At 63.8% G+C, this 25,683-nt stretch overlaps 3 protein-coding genes across 9 annotated transcripts; 1 reads left to right on the top strand and 2 right to left on the bottom strand.

Annotated features, from left to right (window-relative positions):
- Positions 1–806: 806 nt before the first annotated feature.
- Positions 807–4,189, bottom strand: RPUSD1 (RNA pseudouridine synthase domain containing 1). 4 transcript variants are annotated; one of them, XM_037990077.2, is made up of 6 exons: positions 4,054–4,189; positions 3,378–3,467; positions 3,176–3,299; positions 2,900–3,002; positions 2,646–2,747; positions 807–2,185 (listed from the first exon to the last, which is right to left on the bottom strand). In XM_037990077.2, exons 4-6 carry the CDS (start codon positions 2,919–2,921, stop codon positions 1,758–1,760), a joined length of 552 nt encoding a protein of 183 aa, XP_037846005.1. In that variant the 5' UTR covers positions 2,922–3,002; positions 3,176–3,299; positions 3,378–3,467; positions 4,054–4,189; the 3' UTR covers positions 807–1,757. The 4 variants fall into 4 exon arrangements, with proteins under 4 accessions (XP_037846005.1, XP_007978900.1, XP_007978890.1 ...); XM_007980709.3 differs by having other exon boundaries at positions 807–2,044; positions 3,378–3,566; XM_007980699.3 differs by having other exon boundaries at positions 3,378–3,566.
- Positions 4,190–4,415: 226 nt separating this feature from the next.
- CHTF18 (chromosome transmission fidelity factor 18) lies at positions 4,416–14,196 on the top strand. Of its 4 annotated transcripts, none has more exons than XM_007980812.3 (22): positions 4,416–4,590; positions 4,764–4,961; positions 5,046–5,196; positions 5,382–5,550; positions 6,024–6,116; positions 6,194–6,246; positions 6,379–6,520; positions 7,329–7,538; positions 8,019–8,116; positions 8,391–8,514; positions 8,607–8,758; positions 8,886–8,979; positions 9,130–9,228; positions 9,306–9,436; positions 10,194–10,341; positions 11,536–11,760; positions 11,997–12,146; positions 12,258–12,388; positions 13,007–13,151; positions 13,250–13,381; positions 13,820–13,877; positions 13,959–14,196. In XM_007980812.3, the coding sequence occupies exons 1-22, from the start codon at positions 4,500–4,502 to the stop codon at positions 14,093–14,095; spliced, it is 2,931 nt and encodes a 976-aa protein (XP_007979003.3). In that variant the 5' UTR covers positions 4,416–4,499; the 3' UTR covers positions 14,096–14,196. The 4 variants fall into 4 exon arrangements, with proteins under 4 accessions (XP_007979003.3, XP_007979013.3, XP_037846002.2 ...); XM_007980822.3 differs by having other exon boundaries at positions 4,767–4,961; XM_037990074.2 differs by having other exon boundaries at positions 4,767–5,196.
- On the bottom strand, positions 14,155–16,535 carry GNG13 (G protein subunit gamma 13). The gene is made up of 3 exons (XM_037990076.2): positions 16,439–16,535; positions 14,723–14,854; positions 14,155–14,567 (listed from the first exon to the last, which is right to left on the bottom strand). The coding sequence occupies exons 2-3, from the start codon at positions 14,818–14,820 to the stop codon at positions 14,462–14,464; spliced, it is 204 nt and encodes a 67-aa protein (XP_037846004.1). The 5' UTR covers positions 14,821–14,854; positions 16,439–16,535; the 3' UTR covers positions 14,155–14,461.
- Positions 16,536–25,683: the final 9,148 nt, after the last annotated feature.

The following is a 25,683-nucleotide window of genomic DNA, read 5'->3' on the forward strand; positions in this document are numbered from 1 at the left end:
AAGGACCAGGAGGAAGCCTGGAGACAAGCCAGCCCTGGGGGAGGGGAGGCCGGGGCCAGGCGCCGAGAGTGGACACATCCCTGGGCTGGCCAGGGAGGGGGAGGGGCCTAGAGAGCGACGGGTGTGCTGGCCGGGAGGGCTTTGCTGCTGCTCTCTGTTGGGGTCGCCCAACTGGTGGTACTTGAGGGTTATGTGGTCTCTTCAGATCTGCACCAGCCCCTTCCTTTAAGGATGAGGAAACTGAGTCACGGGAGCAGCAGGAGTGAGCCCAGGGCTTGTGGCCTTCCCTCAGGGACTCTGGGGCTGGAACCCGTATCTCGGCTGAGGGCACAGCAGCAGCTGCCTCTGGTCCAGGCCCTGCTGCTGTCACTGCTGGGGTCCTAACCAGGGTTTCAGGGCTGGCCCTGGAGCTGGACAGTGGCAGGCAGGGGCCAGGCAGCCCTGAGACCAAGTGCTGGCCCATGAGACGCCCCTTCCAAAGAGCTGAGACTCGGGGGGCCAGGCTCCTCTCTGGCCCCAGGCCTGGGCTGACACAAGGGCCTGGGCTCTACGAAGGTCCCTGGCTGGGCCCAGGTGGGTGCTCCCGTGGTTCTGGTTGTGGGGGCTGGGGGTCGTCGGGGGCCTGCCCAGGCCAAAGCTGCAGGGTGCTTGCTGTCTGCAGGAGGGGCCGATAGGAGCCAGAACCACTGCGTCTGTCCTGGGTCCTGCTGGGACCTCAGGGCTGGAAAGAGAGCTAGGAAGGGTCTGGGTAGCCAGACCTGTCCCTCGGAAGCCCAGCTTCGGACACGTTCACGGTCACCCTTGAAGCCAGTCAGTGAGCATTTATTTGGAGTCCCTGGAGCCCCACCGTAGCCAGGAGCCCAGGCTGTGGCGTGGGGGACAGAAGAGGTGAGACCCGGCATGCCCACAGCTCCCAAGCTGGGGTCCCGGAGGCAGTGACAATGCACGGCTATGTGGGAGCCAGGCAAGCGGGGACGTGGCAGAACTGTTAGCAGGGGCCCGGAGACTGCAGCAGGCTGGTGCTCACGGCGGATCTGAGGGACGGGCGTGCATGGCAGGGCCTTGGCCATGGCCCCTGACCAACATCTGTGCAGCAAGCCCCACACTGAGCTCAGAATCCGGGCGGAGAGGGAGCCACAGATACAGTGAGGCCGAGGCACACACGGCCGGGCCTGCACACTCGAGCCCAGCAGGAACCGTTGGGTCTCGGGAGGAGGCAGCCGAAGGCAAGAGGATCTGCAGAGCAGTGAGGGGCAGAGGACACAGGGACCAGATGGGTCTCCCAGGCCAGGTGAGCTCAGAATGGCCCTTCCCAGCCCCTCTAGGGGATAGGTTGGGGCCAGTAGCTGACTGGGCCCAGGAGTGGCCCACCCTGGAACCAAAGGCAAGGCCAAAACCTGGGCCTGCCTCTTCAGTCCATAAAACTGGCGCCCCTGGGGTGAAGCTTGGGATCCAGAAGCTATTCCAGGAGGAGGGAAGGACCTCGGTTTCTCCCGGGCCACATGGGTAGGAAGGTCCTCAGGATCCAGCATCAGTCCTATGGCCGCAGTGCGATGTCGTCGCCTGTGATCACGGCTGCCTGGCGCCCCCTGCCGGCCCCACCTCAGCCCTTCCCCGCAGGCCTGGCCAGGGCAGCCCAGCGGACCTGATGTTCCCGGGCACCTCGAGGCCCCAGAGCTGGTGACCACACGCTTGCTCGCCCATCTCCCTAGAGTTCTGCTGTGCAGCCGCCACCCCCCGCCCCAGCCCCACAGCTCTCAGCTGTCCGGCTCCAGCGTCCACTCTGACAGCCACTGCAGGCAGGGGCCCTGCTGTGCCTCAGTCTCAGGGGGCTTGGTGGGGGGTGGAGGGGGCCGGCCAGGCCCAGGCAGGAGTGTGGAGGGGCTGCTTGGCCTGGGGCCCCTGTCCTCAGGGTCAGGGTCAGGGGTGGCCCGTAAGGCCTGCACAAGCTGGTCCAGCGGCTGCAGCAGGGTGTGGGGGCTCCAGCAGGCGTCCAGGGAGGGCAGGAAGGGGTCAGGCGTGCAGACCTCTACACACTCGGCGTCTGTGGGGATGCGCAGGTAGAAAGCATGCAACATCATTCTGAACGGTCGGTCCTCCTGGCCTGAGGGCTCTCCGTAGGTCAGGTCGCCCACCACGGGGTGGCCCAGGGCACTGCAGTGCACACGCAGCTGGTGTGTCCGGCCTGCAAGGTGAGTGTGCCGCTGGATCAAGCGGGGGGGCGGGGCTGCTCCACACGGACCTCCCTGACCAGGCCCCACCTCCTGTCATGACCCCACTGCAGCCTTGGAGCAGCCCCTGGGGGTGGAACTCTCCCTGTCCCCTGCCATGGGCGAGGACATCAGTGTTCGGGACAGGAGCCTGCATTCAGGTCACCACTGATGAGGACAAGGCCAAAGTGGCACTTGGTCCTGGAGAATCCAGGCCAGTCAGACCCCCCAGGACTCAGGAGCCAGCAGGGACCCTGTGTCAGAGAAGAAGCTGAGATGCCGCAGAACGTAGAGTTAAGAACACAGGAGTGCTTGTTGCCAACTCTGCCTTGATGCTCAGGGTGGCCCAACACTGGCTACGTGGCCCCGTGTCTGATTTTCTTCTGTCACCACCAGGACACCGCCCACCCCAGACACTGCCAACCCCAGACACACCCGTGAGTGGCTTCAGCAGCACTTTGGAGACAGGATCGCCTGCGTACAGCCCATGTTCCAGAACCACGAGCTCTGTGAGGCTTGGCTTTGGGTTCTCACAACCTGGGGCGCAGATGGCATGTGTGAGGTCAGCGGGACCAGCCCAGGGCCCAGGCTCACCCACCCTAACCCACGATGCCCGCCCAGTTGGTCCCTGCCTGCCCAGGCCCACCCCAACCCACAATGCCTGCCCAGTTGGTCCCTGCCTGCCGCACCCTGCGTGCCCTCGATGCACATGGTGTGGGCCCGGCCTTCCGTGCCGTTCCTGCCGATGGCATGGCTGATGGTCACCCGGCTCTCCTGGATGTGCCCCCGCAGCTGCAGGACAAGGGGAGTCACACAGTTCACGGGGCAGCCCACCACTGCTGGGGAGCCCACCTAACACCAGGCAGCCATGGAGAGCTTGGTGGGAGGCTCTGAGCCAGGGCCTGCCCAAGTGGGGTGGGAGTCCTGAGTCCCCATGCCCCACCCCAGAACTGACCAGGTCTTACCAGTGCCAGGTAAGCCTTGGTCACGCGCCGCTCCTTGAAGCACCTGTATGCGCTGCCAGCGGCTGCCTTGTTTAGGGCCACACACAGTGCCCCGCTGGTGGAGAAATCCAGCTGGTGGCAGAACCTGGGGTGGGGCAGAGTCCAGCGTCTGAGCCACTTTCCTCCACAGACGCTGCAGTGGGGCTGTGGCCGCCCGGCCTACCTGAACCCGTAGCAGGTGTCCGGGTCGGCCAGCTCCGGGAAGCGGTGCCGAAGCTGCTTTTGTAGCGTCAGAGTCTCCCGCCACGCCTTGCTGTCAATGCGAACGTCCCAGTGCTTGTTGACCACCAGGAAGTCGCGGCTCCGGTACACGATGGACAGGTTCTCCACGCTGCCCGGCTCCATGGCCGGCCTGCCGAGCCACGCGTGGGTGCGTGTGCTGTGAGCACGTGGGGGGCGCCCAGCCCAGCAGACAGAGGTCCCCGCACCCCCTCACCCGGGCTCCGGTGCGAAGCCACAAGCCAGGTGCGCAGCCCTACTATGCACCTGCTTCCTCAGTCCCCAAGATCAGGCCGGGGCGTCAGCTGGGGGATCAGGGAATCAGCCTGTTCCCGGCTGACATGCCTGACCCAAGCCTGGAGAAACAGCCCGTTCCGAGCCTGCCCCACAGAGCCTCCCCAAAGACCCTCCCCTCCAGGGGATGCACATGACGGCCTCTGCCCGACGGTGGGGGCGGGGAGGGGCAGCAGCACTCCCGGGGCCCGGCAAGCAGGTCTGCCTGGGGCGCGGGGCAGGGCTGGGGCCTCCTTGCTCCCCGCAGCCCGCGCAGACCGGCGCCCCGCACAGGCCCGGTGGGCAGGCCAACCCCGGCTCCGAGCACCTCCCGCGCCCAGACTGACCTGCTGCCGGGCTGTGCAGTCCAGGCCCCCGATGCCGTGACCGACACCGGCTCCAGCCCCGCGCCCGCGCGCTCCTGACCCAGAGACCCTGGAATCCTCGCTCCGGATGCCTAGCAGCGCTTCCGCCCTGCCCCGCTGCGCGCGCAGCCCCGCCCCCGGCCCGCCCCCGGCCCGCCCCCGCCGCGGAAGGGCGGTTGCGCCGGCCAATGGCGAGCTTCCCCGTACAGGCTGCGGGGGCTGCGGGGGCTGCGGAGCAGGAACTCGCCCCGCCCACCTCGCGCGCAGCCCCGCCTCCGCTCCGCCGACCAATGGCGAGCGCCGCCGGGCACGCCGGCTGCTGATTGGCGGCGCCCGGCACGCTCGGGGCGGGTGGTACGCGGCGGCGGTGGCGGCGCGGGAGGTTCGGAGCGGGAGGTTCGGAGCCGGAGCCCGGGCTCGCGGACGGCATGGAGGACTACGAGCAGGAGCTGTGCGGCGTGGAGGACGATTTCCACAGCCAGTTCGCGGCCGAGCTGGAGGTGCTGGCCGAGCTGGAAGGTGGGGCGCGGCGCCTGGCAGTCGAGGAGGGATGTCGGGAGGAGGCGAGGCCGCTGCGGAAGCCGGGACAGTGGCGATCTCGGGGAGGGAGTACCGGGAGCCGAAGGGCCCTCCATGCCGCTGCTGGCGGGATCTGCTGTCTCGGGGCGGCCGCTGACAGTCTCCTCTCCCAGCAGGGGCGTCGACTCCGTCGCCCTCCGGGGTCCCCCTGTCCACCGCGGGCCGGGCCCCGCGGACGTTCGAGGAGGCCCTCGCCAGAGGGGACGCGGCCTCCCGCCCCGCCCCAGCCGCATCTCTGGGCAGCAGCCAGGGCCGCGCCGGGAAGAGGCAGGTGGACGCCAACCTGCAGCCGGCTGGGTCCCTGCCCCACGGTAGGTCGGCGGCATTGCCCCAGGGCCTCCGGGGTGGGCGCGAGGCTGAGGAGGCCTCTGGTTCCCTGCATATGTCTCCCCCAGCCCCCAGGATCAAACGGCCTAGGCTGCAGGTGGTCAAGAGGCTGAACTTCAGGTCGGAGGAGATGGACGAGCTGCCTCTTCCCGACTCCCCGCCGATGGACATCACCCCGCCGCCGAGCCCTGAGGACCTTGCTGAGCTGTGGGACCACGAGTGTGTGCCTTGGACATGGGCATCCCATCCTATCTGTCCAGTGGGATGCAGATGGAGCCCATCCGGTGCCCTGGATGAGGCCTGGGGGGTGGAGAGGGTTCCAGGCTGAGTGTGGCTTTGGACACACACATCCAAGGGTGACCCGAGGCTTGAGTTTCTGTCACTGAGCCCTGGTCTCTCCTCAGAGCCTCAGACGCTGCTGCTGACGTGGGTCTCACACGGGCCTCACCCGCCGCCCGCAATCCGGTCCTGAGGAGGCCCCCCATCTTGGAGGATTATGTCCATGTGACGTCCACAGAGGGCGTCCGAGCCTATCTGGTGCTGCGTGCTGACCCTGTGGCCACAGGGGTGCAGGTGGGTGGCGGTGGCCTTCCTGCACGGTGGGAGGGCTGGTGCTGTTCAGGAAAGGGTCCTGGGAGCCCTCACCTGTGCCATTTGCTCACAGCCCGTCCTGTGCACACTGCCAGGGGCTGCCTCGGGGGAGACTGCTTTGTGGGGCGTAGCTTTAGAGGACACAGTCTTCCCACCGCGGGCTGCCGTCCATCCTGTTTGCATGGCCTGAGGGTGCAGAGGGTCTCCTTCCTGCTTCCCCCTCCTGCTTTTGCCCTTTTTTTGTTTCTCCTAAAGCTGCCCTCTTTTGCAGCTTTTCTTTTGCAGCTGTTTCATCAGGATGGCTTTTTTCTTTTGGCCCCCCTGCCCCGTCTCCCACCCCTCACCGGCCGGCTTACTCGGGTTGTCCCACCTGGGTCCGTGAGCACTGATGGGGGCTGAGGTGAACCTTGTGACCTGGGAGGAGCCCGTGGGCAATTGTTCTCCCTTCCCCACAGAGCTCTCTGCTCCATGTCCCGTGGCGAGGTGGTGGCCAGCTGGACCTGCTGGGTGTGTCCTTTGCCTCCCTGAAGGAGCAGATCGATGGCGAGGTTGGGGCTGCGGGTTTGCTGGGGGGCGGTGGTGGGGCCGCCTGAGCCCTCTTCATCCCAGCCTGTTGTTTGCACAGCGGCGGGAGCGGCTGCTTCAGGAGGCCCAGAGGCTCTCAGACACCCTGCGCAGGTGACTCTGCCAGCCCTTCTGCCCTGGGGATTCTTGTTGGTTCTTGCATGACCTCTTATCTCATGTTCCGTGGTGTGTGGGCAGGCGGGGTCCCTGTGAGGGGTTTGTGGCTCAGGACATGGTTCTCTCCAGTCTCAGGTCAGAGAAGGAGGAGGCAGCCCAGCCTGTGGGGGCCCCTGAGGAGGAGCCAGCTGACGGCCAAGACGCCTCCACTCACTGCCTCTGGGTGGATGAGTTTGCACCCCGGCACTACACGGAGCTGCTCAGTGATGACGTGAGATCTTGCTCTTGCTCAAGTGTGACTGGCTTCCTCTGTTCCCAGGAGGGAAGAACCTGGGCCCAGTGATTTTTGCACAGCTAGTCCACAGGGCTTCGGGGATGGAGTGAGGCTCTGGTTTATCCCTTTGAGTTGTAGGCGGGGAACTGAGCACAGTACTGTGCTACTGGTCCCCTGTGACGTGTGAGGCAGGCCAGGGGTCCAGGGCTCCAGGGTGTCACCTGATCCAAGACTCTGTTTCTTTTTTTTTTTTTTTTTTTTTTTTGAGACGGAGTCTTGCTCTGTCGCCCAGGGTGGAGTGCAGTGGCCAGATCTCAGCTCACTGCAAGCTCTGCCTCCCAGGTTTACGCCATTCTCCTGCCTCGGCCTCCTGAGTAGCTGGGACTACAGGCGCCGCCACCTCGCCCGGCTAGTTTTTTGTATTTTTAGTAGAGACGGGGTTTCACCGTGTTAACCAGGATGGTCTTGATCTCCTGACCTCGTGATCCGCCCGTCTCGGCCTCCCAAAGTGCTGGGATTACAGGCTTGAGCCACCGCGCCTGGCCTGCTCTGTTTCTTTACCTACCTTTGCAGCAGGTGACACTGGGGTGGCCCTGGGGAGGGCAGGTGCCTCCCAGATGGGTTGTGGCCAGAGCCATGGGGACGGAGCCCTTGGTGTGAGCCTCGTGGTCGCTCACCAGCAGGAAGATGGGAGTGGCCATTCATCCTTCGGCTCAGCGTCCCATGGGGTCATGGGGCTCAAGGTTGCAGGCTGACTGGCCATGCCTGGAGGCGGTGCCCTCAGGCTATGCCTCCCTTCCCGTAGTTCACCAACCGCTGCCTGCTCAAGTGGCTGAAGTTGTGGGACTTGGTGGTGTTTGGCCACGAGAGGCCTTCCCGGAAGCCCAGGCCCAGTGTTGAGCCAGCCCGGGTCAGCAAGGAGGCCACGGCCCCAGGAAAGTGGAAGAGCCACGAACAGGTACTGGAGGAGATGCTGGAGGCTGGGCTGGACCCGAGCCAGCGACCGAGGCAGAAGGTGAGCCCTGCCAGCCATGCCGCCAGCAGTAAGCCTGAGGCTTTGCACTTGGCGGCCGGCACCTTGGCAGCCTGTTGAGTTTCACCAGGAGCTGTGGGTGTGACGACACGTGGGTCTTGGCGTGAAGTGCCGTTAGCATGAGTTAGAACTGGGTACGTTCCAGTAATAACTTGGGGGCAGTCAGTGTCCCCAGAGGGCTCTGCAGTTGGCCAAGACGATCTGGGTGGAAGGTGGGTGGTTTCTGGGGGCTGTCACTTGGGTACTAGCTGTGTTTTGTCTGCACGAACCTTGCCTTGTGCAGGATTTTTTTCTGTTGCCACCTTGGTACATGAACGTGCTGAATTTTGTTCTTATTTGATGGCTGGAGTGGGGCGGGGGGAGCACCCAGCCTGTGGGTCACACATGGCAGTCCCTGGTGGCTGGGCCAGGGGCATCCTGTAGGTGCGGCGCACACCATGCCTCCATCTACCTGGGCTGCAGGTGGCACTGCTGTGTGGGCCTCCGGGGCTGGGGAAGACCACCCTGGCACACGTGATCGCGCGTCACGCGGGGTACTCTGTGGTGGAGATGAACGCCAGGTGAGTGACGTGAGGCCTGTCTCTGGCTCTCCTTCTGTCCTGATGTGTTTGCGTTTTGGCCGTGGACCTGAAACCGGGCGTAGATGTTCCCATCTCGAGGGTGGTGGGGGCCTGGGCGTGTGGGCCGGGGAAACGTGTCCTTCCTTGGGATTCACGGGATCGGCACGGCCGCGTCATGTGGCGGCTTCCACGCAAGTGCAGCAGCCCCGGCCTCGGGAGGCTGCCTGGCCAGGGACGCCCGCTGTCCTGACGACTTCTGACCTCCCTGTTCCAGTGACGACCGTAGCCCGGAGGCGTTCCGAACGCGCATCGAGGCGGCCACCCAGATGGAGTCGGTGCTGGGCGCTGGCGGGAAGCCCAACTGCCTGGTCATCGATGAGATCGACGGGGCCCCTGTGGTGGGCTCCTTGATGCCTGGGTAGGTGGGCGGGTGGGCGGGCAGGTGGGCAGCAGGGCCTGGACTCACTGTGTCTTCTGCACCTCCCCCAAGGCCGCTATCAACGTCCTCCTGAGCATCCTGAACCGCAAGGGGCCACAGGAGGCGGAGCCCCAGGGCCCGGCTGTGTCTTCAGGTGGCGGCCGACGGCGCCGGGCAGAGGGGGGGCTCCTCATGAGGCCCATTATCTGCATTTGCAATGACCAGTGAGTGCACGGGTGGGCGCCACGGTCAGGAGAGGCCCCGGCGCCTGGAGGGAGGGACCCGGCCTGTCCCTGTATCCTGGGCTGAGGTGCCAACTCCGGGGTCCCTGGCCCTGCTGCCTCTCCTCAGGTTCGCACCGTCCCTGCGGCAGCTGAAACAGCAGGCGTTCCTGCTCCACTTCCCGCCGACGCTGCCCTCGAGGCTGGTGCAGCGACTCCAGGAGGTCGGTGGAGCCCAGGGAGCAGCGTGGCTCAGGGCAGGGTTGGGGGTGTGACCTCGTTCTGGCCGTTTCCCTGCCCCTCCCCATGGAGCCCTGGTAACCCCCGGAGGATGGGGCATACCATCGGGCCCTCCAGCAGCTCTCCTCCCCCAGGTCTCCCTGCGGCAGGGCATGAGGACTGACCCGGGGGTGCTGGCGGCCCTCTGTGAGAAAACTGACAATGACATCCGGGCCTGCATCAATACCCTGCAGGTGGGGGCCGGCAGGCACCAGGTGGGGTGGGGTGGGGTCGGGAGTCAGCCGCCTCTCATGCCCCCGCCCGTGTCCAGTTTCTGTACAGTCGGGGCCAGCGGGAGCTGAGCGTGCGAGACGTGCAGGCCACACGCGTGGGCCTCAAGGACCAGCGCAGAGGGCTCTTCTCGGTGTGGCAGGAGGTCTTCCAGCTGCCTCGAGCCCAGAGGTAGGCGGCGGCCACAGCCTTGGCCTGGACGCCCACGGTGCCTAGACCCCAGGACGCTGGCCCTGCGTGCAGGCCAGCACGATCCTTGAGTTGGGAACTCATTGTCCTGAGCCTGTGGCTGCCTGGTCCGGCCTCCAGGGCCCTCCTGAGCCTTTTCCTGGGTTTTTGTCGCCACTGCAGCCTTGGCGGGTCAGCCAGGGAAACCTCCAGGGCCCCCTGTGGGAAGGACACCCCTGATGTGGTGGGGCCTCCAGGGTGTCCCTCTCCAGGGCGCCCTGTGACCTAGGCCCTGCCCCAGCTGCACCCACATTTTTGCCACGTTTGGCCTGGGCTGTGGTCTCTGAGCTCCTGCCTCTCCACACCAGGAGGCCTCCTGCAGGCAGGAGCAGCCAGCGTGCCTCCGTCCTGACCTGGCATGGGACCCCAGAGGATGCTGGCCTGGTCGTGCCGCAGGACATGGGAGACGCCGGCCTGGGCCTGTGGGATGTGCTGCTCCTGGCCTGGACCCTGGGGGGTGACTTTCCCTGGGGTTCCCTAGCCCCAGAGGGTCATGGCAGGGCTCCTCCCAGAGTGGGGCTCCTCCTCGGCTTGAGGGAATTTTTCAGGGAGTTGAGGTCCGAGTGTGTCTTTGGCTGTCTTCCTGCTGAGAAGAATGAAGTGGGTGGCGGCTCTGATGGGGCTTTTGAGTTTCCCTGGGAGACGGTGGGGCTACCTCTGCTCTGATACGGGCCATCCAGCTTCAGCACCCCATTTGCAGGCGCCGTATGGGCCAGGATCCCGCCCTGCCTGCTGACACGCTCCTGCTGGGTGACGGGGACGCGGGCTCCCCGACCTCTGCGTCGCAGCGATTCTACCGTGTCCTGCATGCCGCCGCCTCCGCAGGCGAGCACGAGAAGGTGGTCCAGGTACCTGTCCTTCCCCAAAATCCCTGCCTGGGGGCTGCTTGTTCAGGACCTGGGCTGTGCCCCTGCCCCTGCCGACCCTCCCGTGTGGCCGGGGAGGTGCTTTGTGGGTGCTGAGAGAGCCGGGTTCGGGAGCTGGGGTGCCAGGAGGCCTCTGAGGTGGGGAGCAGGAGCTAGGAGGGCGGGAGGGGCGGCAGGGCACGGACTGGCAGGCGGGGGGGCGGCAGGGCACGGACTGGCAGGCGGGGGGGGCGGCAGGGCACGGGCTGGCAGGCGGGGGGGGGCGGCAGGGCACGGGCTGGCAGGCAGGGAGGGGGGCGGCAGGGCACGGGCTGGCAGGCGGGGGGGGGCGGCAGGGCACGGGCTGGCAGGCGGGGGGGGCGGCAGGGCACGGGCTGGCAGGCGGCGGGGGGCGGCAGGGCACGGGCTGGCAGGTGGGGGGGGCGGCCATCCGATAGGGGAGGTGGCTCTGGTGGCTGCTTGGGACTCTCAGCGGGTTGGGGTGGAGCCTCTGCCCCATGGCGTGGCCTGGGGCTGTGAGGGGCTGGATTCTGGACTTAGGGTGCACGTGGGGTGGAGAGCAGGGCGGTGAGGCCTTCTTGCCACCCTGCCCCCGGGAGTCCCTGCCTAAGCTGCCGACTGACTCTAAGCAGCTTTGGATTAACAGCTGGGGATCCACAGTCAATCCCCAAATCCCAAAACTCGCGATGTGCAGGGGCAGCGTGGAGCAGCGGCGGGATAGACTCCCCCGCAGAACGGGTGGGGGCTGTGCAGTGTGGAGGGGCAGCGTGGATAGAGTCCCCCGAGGAACGGGGTAGGGACTCTGGTGGGCGGAGCTTCCTCAGACAGTCTAAGGAGGGCCTGAGTGAGGCTGGACCTCTTTGGTTCCTGGAGGCCTCCTGGTGGGCAGTTCACCTCCTTGTCTCAGTCTCTCTCAAGCTGCAGTGAGGGTGCTCAGGGTGGACCCTCCTCCAACCCCCAGGCCCCATGGCCCCTTGCTGGTGTGTGCTGCTGCCCGACGCCCAGTCTTGTGGGGACCCTTGTGGAGGGTCCTTGGAGCCTTGTGGGGCAGGTGGCATGCCGGGCAGGAGGTGGAGGGTCCGCGGGCCGGAGGTGGAGGCTTTGCAGTGGTGCACTTTTCCTGGGATGGGCAGGGGCGTGAGGGGCAGGAGCTCAGGAGTTGCTGGCTGCCTGCAGGGCCTGTTTGACAACTTCCTGCGCCTGCGGCTTCGAGACTCCAGCCTGGGCGCCGTGTGTGCGGCCCTCGACTGGCTGGCCTTCGACGACCTGCTGGCAGGGGCTGCTCACCACAGCCAGAGCTTCCAGCTGCTGCGCTACCCACCCTTCCTGCCCGTGGCCTTCCACGTGCTGTTCGCTTCCAGCCGCACACCCAGGATCACCTTCCCCAGCAGCCAGCAGGAGGTGTGCTTGCCTCTGTGCCACTCCTGCCCACCCCAGTGCTGCCCGTGCGGCTGCCCCCGGCCCCACCCGCCGTTCCCCCACCCGCCATTCCCCCACCCGCCGGTCCCCCACCTGCTGTTCCCCCACGCGCCGGTCCCCCACCCGCCGTTCCCCCACCCGCCGGTCCCCCACCCGCCGTTCCCCTACTTGTCCTGGGGGGCCCCGGTGACCAGTCCTTGGTTCGCCCCCTGCCCCAGGCCCAGAACCGGATGAGCCAGATGAGGAACCTGATCCAGACGCTGGTGTCTGGCATCGCACCAGCCGCGCGCAGCCGGGCCACGCCCCAGGCCTTGCTCCTGGACGCCCTCTGCCTGCTCCTGGACATTCTTGCGCCCAAGCTCCGCCCCGTGAGTGCCGTCCCCAGGGTGGGGGACTCCCCACCTGCTGTCCTCCTGTCCCATGTGAGCACACAGCTGTACAGCCTGCTCAGACCCCCGCCTGCTGCCCCCGGCCCCCAGGTGAGCACACAGCTGTACAGCACCCGTGAGAAGCAACAGCTGGCCAGCCTGGTGGGCACGATGCTCGCTTACAGCCTGACCTACCGCCAGGAGCGCACACCCGATGGGCAGTACATCTACAGGCTGGAGCCGTGAGTCCCCCAGTGCCTGGGGCGGGGGCCTGGAGGTGCTCCAGGTGCCGGGGCCCGCATAGGGCCGGGAGTCTGAAAGCCCAGTCATGGTGTCTGGGGTGTCGGTCCCCAGTGTATCCCTCACTCCAATGTGACCGTGAGGGGCGGTCACCCCCAGTCACCTGAGATTGACCCTGGGACCTGAGTTTTGCTGCAGAGCTGCTCCCAACCTTAGTGCCCCCACATGGAGCTGGAGCTGGGGGGCCCCGAGAGTGACTGCGCTTTCCAAGGCTGTTTCCCGCTGTGGGATGGCCACGGGAGTGGCGGGTGTGAGGACGGGGCAGTAGCCCCAGGGTCCTGCTGCCCCAGCAACAGCACCAATGTGCAGGACGCTAAGTCACTGTCGTGGCAACCCTCGGCAGGTTTCATCATCCCACGTATATTTGCAGTTGGGGAAACTGAGGCTCGGGGCAGTTAAACTCGGCTGCTGTGGGGTTGGCGTGCGGTGGCACCAGGACTCACCCTACATTCCCGCTCTGGCGTTGTGACTTTTGGGGTTTGCGGTTGGAGCGCCTGGTGGGTCTCTGGTCCTGGGCCTGGCCCCACTGACCTGCCCTGGTGCCCCCCGGCGCTGAGCAGGAACGTGGAGGAACTCTGCCGCTTCCCCGAGCTGCCTGCCCGCAAACCCCTGACCTACCAGGCCAAGCAGCTCATCGCCCGAGAGATCGAGGTGGAGAAGATGCGGCGGGCGGAGGCTGTGGCCCAGGCAGAGAACAGCCCCCAGGTGAGCCCACCTGGGCTCTGGAGCAGGTTGGGGCCTGGGTGGCTACCATCCCCACTGTAGCTCTGTGTGACCAGACCTCACAGTCCTGCTCCTTGCAGGTGGACGGGAGCTCCCCAGGGCTCGAGGGTCTGCTGGGGGGCAGTGGGGAGAAAGGGGTGTGCCGACCTGCCCCACGCAACCATGAGCAGCGGCTGGAGCACATCATGAGGCGAGCAGTCCGGGAGGAACAGGTGTGGAATGGGCAGCCACGGGGGCGGGACCAGGATGCCTTTGGGGGTGGGGCTGGGGCAGTCATGAGGCAGGGCCAGGGTATCTTCAGGGGCAGGGCCAAGGTGTCTTTGGGGTTGGGGCTGAGCCACAGAAGGAGTCTGGCTGAGGGTGGGGCTCTGAAGGACCAGCTTCCTACACTCAGCGTGACCAGGGTTCTACTCGGGCCTGAGTTTCCCGTCTGGGCAGAAGAGTGGCTATATTGGCTCTTCTTGGTTGGCACCTGGTGGGGAGCAGATGGCAGTGAGGGGTGAGGGGCAGCTGGCCTGCGCCAGGTTTGGAAAGGTGTCTCAGGGGCTTCGGCCCCTCCTCCCTGGAGAGGCTCTTGGTCCTCCTGTCTTGGGCAGGGGCTGGACGGGGCGTCTGTCCTACAGGGCTGACTAGTCCGTCCTCCCCGTCAGCCTGAGAGGGACTTCTTTGGACGTGTGGTCGTCAGGAGCACAGCAGCCCTGAGTGCAGGTGTGTGTGGGGGGTGTTGTGGGGTTGTGGGGGGCCTGGGGTGCTGGGGTCCAGCTGAGGAGCAACCCTGTGGCCCCGCAGGGGACACGGCCCCGGAGCAGGACTCAGTGGAGCGGCGTATGGGCACGGCAGTGGGCAGGAGCGAGGTCTGGTTCCGCTTCAACGAGGGTGTCTCCAACGCTGTGCGGCGCAGCCTGTACATCAGGGACTTGCTCTAGGTCTCTGACCCGCGGACACGCCCCCGCATTGCTTCCCGGAGAGCGTGCAGAGGAACGAAAACCTGAAGACGCCTTTATAAAGTCACGCCTTTACAGACTGCAGTCACGCGCGAGTGGAGTGGGGCTCACAGGATGGTGCGAGTGGGGCCAGGAGAGGGGCTCACAGGATGGTGCGAGTGGGGCCAGGAGAGGGGCTCACAGGATGGTGGGAGTGGGGCCAGGCGTGGTCTCACAGGATGGTGGGAGTGGGGCCGGGCGTGGGCTCACAGGACGGTGGGAGTGGGGCCGGGCGTGGTCTCACAGGATGGTGGGTGTGGGGCCAGGCGTGGTCTCACAGGATGGCATGAGTGGGGCCGGGTGCGGGGCTCACAGGATGGTACATTTGCCCTTTTCTACCCATGGGTTGTTCTTCATCAGGTCGGGGTTCAGGAAGGGGTCTTTGGGGATCCCATCCTCGATCCACTTCAGCAGCCTGCGGGTGGGTGGGTGGCGGGTGAGTGGTGGCACCTGGCCCCCGAGGGCCTCCTGCTGCACCTGCCCGTCGGCGGTGGTGGTCATGGCTATGAAAATGAGCGGCCAGCGCAGGGCAGACAAATGAGAGGCAAATCAGGTGGGTGGGGCACTCACTCGGGGATGGTCTTGGATGCCATCTCCCGCTGGAAGGCCAGCTGGTACTTGAGGCTCTCCACCTCTTTCTTCATCTGCGGCACATCCCACTCCTCCATGGCGTCGGGGGCTTCCGAAGCAGCCAGCCTGGGGCTGGAGGGCACAGGAGGAAGCCACAGGGCCGAGGCTGCCAGCCTAGAGTCCCCATCCCCACTGCTCCCTCCCAGCAGGCCTGAGCTGAGCCCCCCAGGATGAAGGGGCGAGAGTCCCCACCACTGCCTGGGCCACTACCCTGGGCCCTGTTTTCTCCACTCGTGTCTTTCCCAGGTCCACAGGCGTTGCTAGGGTGTAGGGCACAGGGCAAGTTCCCATGAGGCCCCAGCTCCCGCCTCCCCCAGTGGGACTAATTAACTGCACAAAACTGCATTCTTAGCTACTTCCCCACACCCCCCCAACACCTTAAGAAGGTCCCTTGCAGACAGCAGAATGGGTGCTCAGCATGGCAGGCCCCCAGCTCCCGCCCTCCCACTGAGGCCCATGCAGGCTGACTCAGACCACAGTGTGAGGTGGGGGTGAGGTCCTCAGGAGGTGGCCCCCGCCCCGCCCTGCTGCATGCCCCTCTGCTTTGCATGGGCAGAGCCCAGTCCAGAGTCAGGACTCCTGGACAGGACCGTTCTGCTGCAGTTTGCATCTCTGGCAGGTGGGGGGTGTGCTCAGGATCTTGGGGGCTCAGGCTACACGACCTGAGTCGAGGACATGGGCTGTTGGTGGCCCCTGGGTCCCCAGCGAGTCTGGCAACCACACACACATCACCGGCATGCTTTCTGCTTGTGGCCAGCCTGGGAATGCCACAGGTTGACACCTCAGAACTGTCACAAGTTCGAGGCAAGTAGGGGTGGGATGCCCCGTGCCTCTCCCCCTGCCCACTCCAGGGGCCCAGGGAGTCCCTTACTCTGTCCCAACCCTGGCCCCAATCCCCAAGGTTGGGAGACAGGGCTGAACCTTGGGGGGGTGGGTTGGGGGTTGGCGTCGAGTTTGGGGGAGCCTGCCTCTGGCTGTGAAGGGGGCTCGTGGCCCAACAGTCTCCCTATACCTTTAGTGGCGCAGCTGCTTCTCAGTGAGGGAGGGGCCCAGGGCTTGGGGCTGGTGGGATCCCGGTTGGTGAAGTGGGCAGACTCCCAGCAGCCGGCAGACCCGGGGTGGGAGCTCAAGGAACAAGTGGGGGCGAGTTTCTGGGGGAATGATCAGGGTGCAGAGGGAGGATTCCCTCCTGGAGATCCTCGAGTTCCAGCACCCAACCTGCCCCCATCCCCACTGCGGGTCTTTCCTCGGAGACCCTACACACAGCCATGTGGGCGCGGGACCAGCTGCGTGCAGGTCCTCCCAGGCCTGGGGTGTTGGTGCCCCGCCCACAGCCCAGTCCTCACCGCCCAGCCCTACCTTCGCGCAGCTGCTGCCGAGCCCAGCCACCTGCCCCACGCACCCTGTGGACGCCCCCAGCCGCAGGACTCGGTGGGCACTGCAGGCGGCGCACGGCGCTCAGATGGACACAGCTCCCCCGCACCGCGTGAGCCGCCTCCCTGCCTGCAGCACCGGCTCGGGTTGGGTCTCGCTGTCCGTGGGGCAGCCGCCCTCGCCCTGGGAGTTAGGTGAGCCCAGGGGACTGACCTGGGCCAGCCGAGAGCCGCGGAGCCTCAAGGCCCTCCCTAGCCCCAGGGGCCTGTTCGTCGGACCTACCTTGAAAGGTGACAGTGGAGGGACAATGATGACAAACGCCAGGCGACCGCGAGTGACGGCGAGGGCCAAGTGATGTGCCGGGAGTCCGCCAGGCAGAGCCCTGGCTGCGCCCCGCCCCTCCCACCACCTGGGCCCTGGCGCCACCCCCACCCCCTCCTCAGGGCTGGGCTGACCCCAGAGACAGCCTGTGCTGCCCAGGGCTCACCCAGCGGGTGGACACGCAGCCAGGGGCCAGAGTGGGGCTGGTCCAGTTTCCCTGAGGGACCAGCTTGGTCCTGGTGGAGAGGTCTCCTTCCACTTGAGGGGTGGATTCCTTGGCTGCATACCAGGGGCCTTCCGCCTCCAGTGTCCTGGGCCAGTGCGGAGGAATGGGGATGGGACTAGGACCCTTTACCCTCTGGGGCCTCTGCAGCCTGCAGGGATCAGGTGACCCTCAGCTGTGCCCCCTGACAGGCGTCCTGTGTGGGCCATGTGGCTCACCCTGGGATGTGAGCCTTTTCCTGCTAGGGGCCCTGAGTCTCTGTGGAGCTCCCTGCTCCGGCCCAATTCCCCGTTCCCAGACTAGCAGCCAGCTCTGGAGGGCAGGAGAGTGCCGTGCTCTTCAGTCTGATCTGAGCTGAGAGTGGCGGCCTGAGGCGTCTCCAACACCGGCCCACTGTGGGTGCTGTGGGGCATGCTGCCTCGGGAGAGGTGCATCCAGCTGCAGCACTCGGGCAGGGATTGTGTGGCCTCGAGGCTCTGGGGAGGGGTCTTCCCTTTGCAGTTTCCGCATCTGCCAGCCTGCAGAGCTGAGACTGGCCCCTTTTCCTCTGACACATTTCCCTGTGTCTCCTCCCAGCCTGCCCTGGGTGCACCCCTTGGGCTCCTGTGGGAGCTGCGCCCTGTGTACCAGCAGGTGACACACACACCAGGTTGCATCCTAGGTGGGGGCCCCCAGGCAGCAACAGCAGCCACTGGGGGCACAGGGCCAAGCTCCCCAAACTCAGTCCTTGCAGAGGCTGGGCCACCCCCGGGGAAACCAGGGCCAGGGGCCTGTGAGCAGGCACTGCCTTCCCCAGTGTCACAGGGAACTGCCCGGCCTGCCTGGGGTGGCCCAGAGTCCTGCAGGGGTGGCTGGGGAGAGGTGGGCCTGTCCCTCTCGGGCGCCCAGGCCCCTGAAGCCACTCAGCAGGCCTCCTCGCGCTGTGACTGTGAATCGGGGCCACCTGCACCTCCCGCCCTGATGTGGGTTGGCGGGATCAGAGGCGCCTCCAGAACTGGGGCACATTAGGGAAGGGATTATTTTTATTACGGATTTGGGGGTGGGGTGGGGCAGCTTAAAGCCCAGGGCATCAGGCCTCCTCCTCAGGGCAGATGGCTGCTCCTCTTGGCATGGTGGGGGATAGACGAGTTCTCCCTGGCCCTGGTGCTTGCCCTGCGTGTGCCCTTGGGTGCTGTGACTCCGGATGCACCTTAGTATCTGGGCTGCTGGGGGCTGTCCGTATGGCTGGGGGCACCACTCCACCCGGTGCCAGAGTGGAATGACTGTTGGGGGAAGGGCGTGTGCTGCCCCAGGATGCAGGCAAGGTGGGGGGACCCCGGGACTTGTCCCTGCATTCACTGGGACAGCAGGTGGCTTGGAGCCAGGGCCAGGGTGGGGACACCCTGAGCTCTGCAGCTGAGTTGTGAGAGCTGGGGGTTCTGTGGCCGCTGTCAGGACCCCAAACGGCCTTTGCATCTGCTCATCTGGAAGGACCTAGGGGGTCTCCTAATGGGGTCGCCAAGGCTCCAGGTTCTGGCTATTGGGCAATTCACTGGACCCAGTAAGGTCACCGAGGGTGCCTGAGTTATGTCCAGCACTGCCAGTGCCCCCAGCGAATCAGGACACAGGTTGGAGTGTGGTGTGGGCCACCAGGACAGCCGAGACAGGCCGTGGGACCACGTCCTGGAGTGAGCACTGCCCTGTGGTCCAGGCAGATCCTGCCAGTCCTCAGCGTCTCAGGAGAGAAGCGGCTGTGTGTACCTGCACGGTGGACCTGGCCCGCCTACCTGCCCAAGGTTGAGGGCAGGAGGAGGTTGAGGGAAGTGGGGGGAGGGCCAGGGTGAGCCGAGGGCCTTGGGTCTGCTCCAGGCCCATGTCCCAGGCATGTGGTAGGTCCTGTCTCTCACCCCACTTCTGTGGTGTTTCAGGTCTCTGGGGGTGGGGGGCACCAGTCATCCCCCCTGTGTCGTGTGGACCCCCAGAATCAGAAGCAGGTCCGGTGCGACCTGGGTGGGTACAGTAACCTCCACTCGTGTGAGGGGCTGTGAGACGCCATCCTCCGTAAGACGGGGGTCTTGAAGACTGACTTCTACTTTCCGACCAAGGCTGCACTTGGACACCCCCAAACACATCCGGGCCCTGACCCCTCGAGCTGGAGTCAGCCTCGGGGTCTAGAACCTGCCTCCCCCGGCCCCACAGCTGGACCTGGCTTCAGTGATTGTCGGGAAGAATGGCAGCCATTTCCCCAACCGAGTGACTGCAGCCTCCCGGGAGGCCAGGGGCTCCGTTCTGAAATTAGGCCACTAATTGGGCCGCTGGGTGAGAACACGCAGGGCTCTTTCCGCTGGCCTAGAAATGGCTGTCCCTGGCCCGAGGGGCTCCTGCCCCGCCAGGCATGGGGCTGTGCAGCTGGGCCTGGCTTGGGGTAGGAGCATCGAGACTCCATCTACAGCCAGCCGAGACGGAGGGGGAAACACGTGAGGCCGGGGACGTTCACACTGACCTTAGGGCTTGGTCCCACACTGGCACAGGGGTCTCTGACCTCCTCCTAGTGGGCAGCTGCGGCGGCAGGGTCTCCTGGGACTGGCCTCTGCCTGTGGCCTCGACGCTGAGTGGGTGAGGGAGACCAGCCCCCGACACCAGTCAACTCCCCAGGGAACAGAGGAACAAAGTGCTGAGCTGGGGCCCCAGGGCTAGCCCCGTCCTCCACCCACCTGTACTCTAGGCTCTGCAGAGGGCTCTGGCTGTCCTAGTGGGACCCTGTGGCCTGCCGGCCCTAGGCAGCCTGGGGGCAATGGGTGAATGTGTGTGGAGAACACGCTGACTTCGCTCAGTCCCTGCAAACAAAACCGCAAACGTGGGGTCCAGGGAAATAATGAAGGACGCTCCTCTGAACCAAAGGAAGCTCACGACAACGACTTTTATGTCCTCTGTAAAAGTTTCAAAGTGATTTTCAAAAACAATTTAAGCTCTTAAACACAAGCACAGAAAACTTCAAGAGAATCCCGGGTGCATGGTCGTCATCCACACCTGACCTCCATTGTGTAGTCAGGGGCCTGCTAGGGGCCAGGCCGTAGCCATGCTTACACTGCAGCCTCGGGGTAGCGTGCCTGCCGCAGCTCAGTTTACTCAGAACAGCTGCAGGTCGGCGCGTGGTTACAATTGCAATTGCTGGAGGATTCCTGCTTAAGAGACGCCCGTCTCCTGAAAACCCAGGTATCTCTTTGCTAACCAGAAGTGTGGCCCGAGGCAGGAGGCCCTGGGAGCACAGAAGCAGGCTGGGCGGTGGATCCCCACGGCCTCGGACGCCCTAGCTCCTGGCCTGAGGACTGGAGGTCAGTGTGTCCCCGGAAACAATGCCAGCTGGGCTCCTGGGGACGGGGTGCTGCCCCCACTCCGAGCTTGAATGTGTTTAAGGGGAACCAATGGGCAAAATAACAGCCTGCTGGGCTCAGAGGCCCCCACCGCCGGCTACACCAAATTACTCTCTTTCAAGGGCGCCAGCTCAAAGACGTTGCAGATTTTCCAAAATAGACACACATTTGCTCAGCTGAGGGTGGTGGGAGGTGCTGAGGCGAGACCTTTCCAAGGTCTGTGGGGGAAGAGGAGGGAGAGTGAGTTGCGCCTTCTGCCCCAGGCCACCTCCGGTATCGTGGTCCCTGGGGCGGCTTTCCTAGGAGCCCGTGATCCGCAGGGTGGTGGTCAGAGTCGTGTAGCAGGCTGACAGGGCCTCTGGCTTTGGGAGAGTCCCCACCCACATCGACAGACAATTGCTTTGGGATGACTAGACTGGGTGCAGTGGCTCACACCGGTCGTCCCAGCACTTTGGGATGCTGTGGCTGGAGGATCCCTTGAGCCTGGAAGGTGGAGGATGCAGTGAGCTGTGACCACGCCACAGCTTTTGAGACCTTGTCTCAAAAAAAAAAAAAAAAAAAAAAAAAAAAAAAAGGGATGACAGAGGTCCAGTGATTTTGCCCAAGGAAAATTAGAAGTTAAAATGGTGTGTTTTGGCCTCTGACCATCCCCACGGCTTCATTCAAACATTCCGGGCTCCCTGGCCACCACTGTAAGTGCGTCCGGGCCCGAGGACCTGCCTGTACCATGAACCACAGGATGTCCTGTGAGTCCAGGTTGGCCTCTAAGAGCCTGGACGGGTCACGCCACAGCCCATCGGGGATCCTGGGACCCCCAGTGCAGGGGGTGGTGCCGCTGCTGCTTCCAGGCCTGGGGAAACCATGTAGACGGGACCGTCTTCCAAATCGGATTGGCAAGTGGGTTTGGCAGAGCCCAGCGAGACACTGGGATGGCCCAAACTCACCAGAAGCCCCGTGCAGAGGTGGCTACTGGGGACAGCCAGGTCATCCCAACACGGGTGGGGCCCCTGCATGCCCCACTTCCCACCCCATGGGTCACAGGCCTCGAATGCACATCCTGCTGTGTGGAGACCAGACCACAGGTGGACAAGCCCTGTCTGGGGAAACGGGCCTGGAGCACTGGGCGGCGGGCACTCACTTCTGGCTATCTCTGCCACCACGTGGGGCAGAAAGATGCCGGCCTGGATTTCTGAGCTCCTCAACAGCTCAGGAACAGCGCAGTCGCTTGCCAACGCAGTGTGCGAGGCACAGACCATTCCAGGGCCTGGCCTGTGCCCACAGGGCACTCCTGCCACACGGGCCCCTTCTCACAAGGCGACACTGTCCACCCCCAATCCCTGGGGCCCAAAGCAGCCCCAGAACAGACACATGCACCCCAAAAAAGGGGGTCAGTGGGGTAGATGCACCCATCTGGGGACCCTGTGTGTCATCCTAAGTGGGCTGTAGCCCTGGGCATCTGGTCTTAGGTCCCAGGGCTTTGCTAGCAGAAGCCTTCAGGTGTGCAGGGTCTGTGCTGGAGGCCTCCCACCGGCCACCATGGATTCTCCACCCGTGTGGCAGCACCTAGGGCCCTGCAGCGACTGAGACTTCCCGCACTCAGTGGGCAGGAGAGAGCCCCTGAGCAGCCCAGGCACGTGCAGATGCACAAGGATGGCTGGGGTGGGAGGGAGGGAGGGAGGGGCTCTGAGGAAGGCACCTGAGTCCCCACAGATCGATCACTTGATATTTGATGTGACCTGCAAACCTTTTATTTGCAAAATACAGAAAATAGATGGCAGGAAGTAGCGGCTTACACCTGTAATCCCAGCACTTATGGAGGCCAAGGCGGGAGGATCCCTTGAGCTCAGGAGTTGAAAACCAGCCTGGGCAACACAGTGAGACCCTATCTACAAAAAAATACAAAAATTAGCCCGGTGTGGTGGTGTGCACCTGCGATCCCAGTTATTGGAGAGGCTGAGGTGGAAGGATTGCTTGAGCCTGGGAGGTGGAAGCTGCAGTGAGCTGAGATAGTCACTGCATTCCAGCCTGGGCGACAGAGCAAGACTCTGTCTCAAAAAAAGTTGTGGCCGGGCACGGTGGCTCACATATGTAACCCCAGCACTTTGGGACGCCAAAGAGGGCGGATCACCTGAGGTCAGGAGTTCAAGACTCACCTGGCCAACATGGTGGAAACCCGTCTCTACTAAAAATACAAAAATTAGGCAGGGTTGGTGGCCCGCGCCTGTAATCCCCATTACTCGGGAGGCTGAGGCAGGAGATTCGCTTGAACCCGAGGCGGAGGTTGTAGTGAGCTGAGATGGCGCCACTGCACTCCAGCCTGGGCAACAGAGGGAGACTCTGTCTCGGGGGAAAACAAAAAACAAAAAAACAAAAAAACTTTGGAGTCAGGCCGCCACAAACCTTTTAAGGACGCCTGGAGCTCCCAGAGCCCCCAGGAGCTGAAAGAGGCAGGAGGGATCCTCCCTACAGCCTCTGGAGGGATCGCGGCCCCCATTACCTTTTCAAAAGGTCACCTTTCCCCGCGGTGTGACCCTCGAAAGCTAGATGTGCCCAGGAAGCAGCAGCCCAGGCCCTGCACCTTGCCTCCCGCTCCCTCTGGTCGCCGGGCCTCAGCCAGCGCTGCCCCCTGTCCCGCCTGTGCCCTCGCCAGGGCCCCTCGCTGCCACCCCCTGCCGCCTCCCGATCTGGTCAAACTCCTGGGCACGAGCCCCGCGTGCAGGCGCCGGGCCTGGGCTCCTGTGGCCGTCCCGCCAGCGCCCGTCTTCCGTCCCTGCATTTAGAGAAGGACGATGGCAAAGGCACCCGCCCGCTGACCCCTCTTACAGGTGGGGAAACTGAGGTAAGACGGTCGGGGCTGGCTGCAGGGCGTGTGGGGCCCTCGGGGCAGTCGCCCAGACCACCCGGACGGCCCCGCTCGCAGCCTTCACCCGCGCCCGCCAACTTTTCAACCAATCGTCGCGTGCCGTTTACTTCCGCCTTGGGAGATCATTTCCGGGTCCCGGCAGGAAGGGGCCGGGCGCGCGCGACGTCAGCGCGCGACGCCGCCATCTTGGCTCCTGGCAGCGGCGGCCCAGGCCTCGGTCGTGGGCTGGGCGGCCATGTTGGAGTCGGGCAGGGGTCTCATATCCGGTCACTCTCCACTGGCGATGATCGATTGCATTTGACGGTCGCGACACTGGTCGAGAGTCGCTCGCATTGCTCGAAGTTTTCTGCAACTCCAGAACCGTAAAATGTCTCGAAGATGGAGAAAGGCGTAGGCCCCTGCAGAATCAGATGATCCAGAAAGGATGCCCACTGTCTTTTTGGTCCATTTCAGTTGTAAACCAAGAAATACCCGGGACAGGCCTCGGTGGGCTTCGGAGCGTGTCTTGGCAAGGTCGAGGTCTTTCTCCAGCGATGGTTTTGAGTCTCTGTATTAAAAGGGGGAAAGTGGGCTGTGGGGTATCCTGTTTCTGAGCCCATGGTGGGAAGAGAAGAGGGGGCGGGGATCGCTGATGATGCGTCCCCAAGATGAGGGGAACGGAGAGTGCGATCTGATCCCGCGTCTGTAGTTACCTGGCCAGGAACACAGGGAGAGGCAGTCCCTTGCCCGGCCTTCAGCTTCGTTTTGTCCTTTTGGCAGCCTGAATTGGGGTCCTGAGCTTCTCCTTTCCTTTCACACCGTCCTCCACAGTTTCCCAAATGGGTTGTGGAATGCTTGTTCCCCGGCACACCTGTGAGATCCCAGGCAGAAGCCAGTGTACAGAAACGCGTTGCATCCGTAGGGATTCTCGAGAGGCAGACCAGTGATTGGAGAGAGAGATGGATAGACGGATGAGAGTGGGTTTGTTAGAGGAATTGGCCCATGTGGTTAGGGAGGCTGAGAAGTCCCGGGAGGGACACTGTCTGCAAGCTGGAGACCTGGGATGCTGGCAGCCTGGCTCAGTCCAAGTCAGGAAACGGAAGAACCGGGGGAGCTAAAAGTGTGACTCTCAGGCCAGGGCTGAAGGCTGAGAATCCAAGGAACTGCTGATGTTAAGTCCTGGAGTTCCAAGGCTGGGGGGCCTTGGGGTTCTGATGTCCAAGGGCAGGAGGAGGAGGAGAGAGTCCCAGTGCCAGGAACAAGATCAGAACTCCTTTTCCCTCCTTTTTTTTTTTTTTTTGACAGAGTCTGGCTCTGTCTCGTAGGCTACAGACAATGTAATGCAGTGGCGTGACCTCAGCTCATGGCAGCATCTACCTCCCAGGTTCAGGCGAGTCTCCTGCCTCACCCTCCGGAGTAGCTGGGACTAGAGGTGCATGCCACCATGCCTAGCTAATTTTTTTATATTAGTAGAGATGGAGTGTCACCATGGCCAGGCTAGTCTCGAACTCCTGACCTCAAGTGATCCACCTACCTCAGCCTCCCAAAGTGCTGGGATTACAGGCATGAACCACCACGTCCGGCCCCTTTTTGTTCTCTCTGGGTCCCCAGGTGATTGATGGTATCCGTCCATATGGAGGGTCTTCCCCTCAGGACCCGGACCCCCAGGCAGGCTTCTCTGGAGACCCCCTCGCAGACACACCCAGAAGCAGCGCTTTATGAGGTCTCTAGGGGTCCCTTCATCCAGCCAAGTAGGTGCTTGAGATGACCCACGGTGGGTCGGACATCTCCCTCCTTGTCCACTAGGACAGTGTCTGATTTGCCATCTTTCCTTCCCGGCATGAGCCAGTCCAGAGAATTGTCACAAGACAAAATTACGAATTTAGTTTAAAGATCCTCTGGCTTCATTCATGATGCTCGATTCGGGCAACGCTTGGCTCTACAAAGAGCAGGGAGTGCTCCGGGGGGCTGAACAGAGGAGGTTGGTTTTCTGGACAGAAGGGCCGAGGAAAGCAGAAACAGAAAACACAGGTCGCTCCCTTCAAAACTGCTTTTCTTGTAAGGGTGAAAACAGAGAACTCCTTAATGTACCGACCAGGACCGGCCTGTTTGGGGATTTGGCTGTTATTACTCCCCCGATTTCTCAGAAGTTCAGATAAACAACTTAGCTTCAGTTTGGTGACATCGAACTTTTTTTTTTTTTTTTTTTTGAGACGAGTCTCGCTCTGTCGCCCAGGCTGGAGTGCAGTGGCCAGATCTCGGCTCACTGCAAGCTCCGCCTCCCGGGTTCACGCCATTCTCCTGCCTCAGCCTCCCGAGTAGCTGGGGACTACAGGCGCCCGCCACCTCGCCCGCCTAGTTTTTTTATATTTTTTTTTAGTAGAGACGAGGTTTCACTGTGTTAGCCAGGATGGTCTCCATCTCCTGACCTCGTGATCCGCCCGTCTCGGCCTCCCAAAGTGCTGGGATTACAGGCTTGAGCCACCGCGCCTGGCCTTTTTTTTTTTTTTTTTTTTTTTTTTTAAGATGAAGTCTCGGCCGGGCGCGGTGGCTCAAGCCTGTAATCCCAGCACTTTGGGAGGCCGAGACGGGTGGATCACGAGGTCAGGAGATCGAGACCATCCTGGCTGACACGGTGAAACCCCGTCTCTACTAAAAAATACAAAAAACTAGCTGGGCGAGGTGGCGGGCGCCTGTAGTCCCAGCTACTCGGGAGGCTGAGGCAGGAGAATGGCGTGAACCCGGTTGGCGGAGCTTGCAGTGAGCTGAGATCTGGCCACTGCACTCC

Source organism: Chlorocebus sabaeus, chromosome 5 (assembly GCF_047675955.1).
Source record: "Chlorocebus sabaeus isolate Y175 chromosome 5, mChlSab1.0.hap1, whole genome shotgun sequence".
NCBI classification, from domain to species: Eukaryota; Metazoa; Chordata; class Mammalia; order Primates; family Cercopithecidae; genus Chlorocebus; species Chlorocebus sabaeus.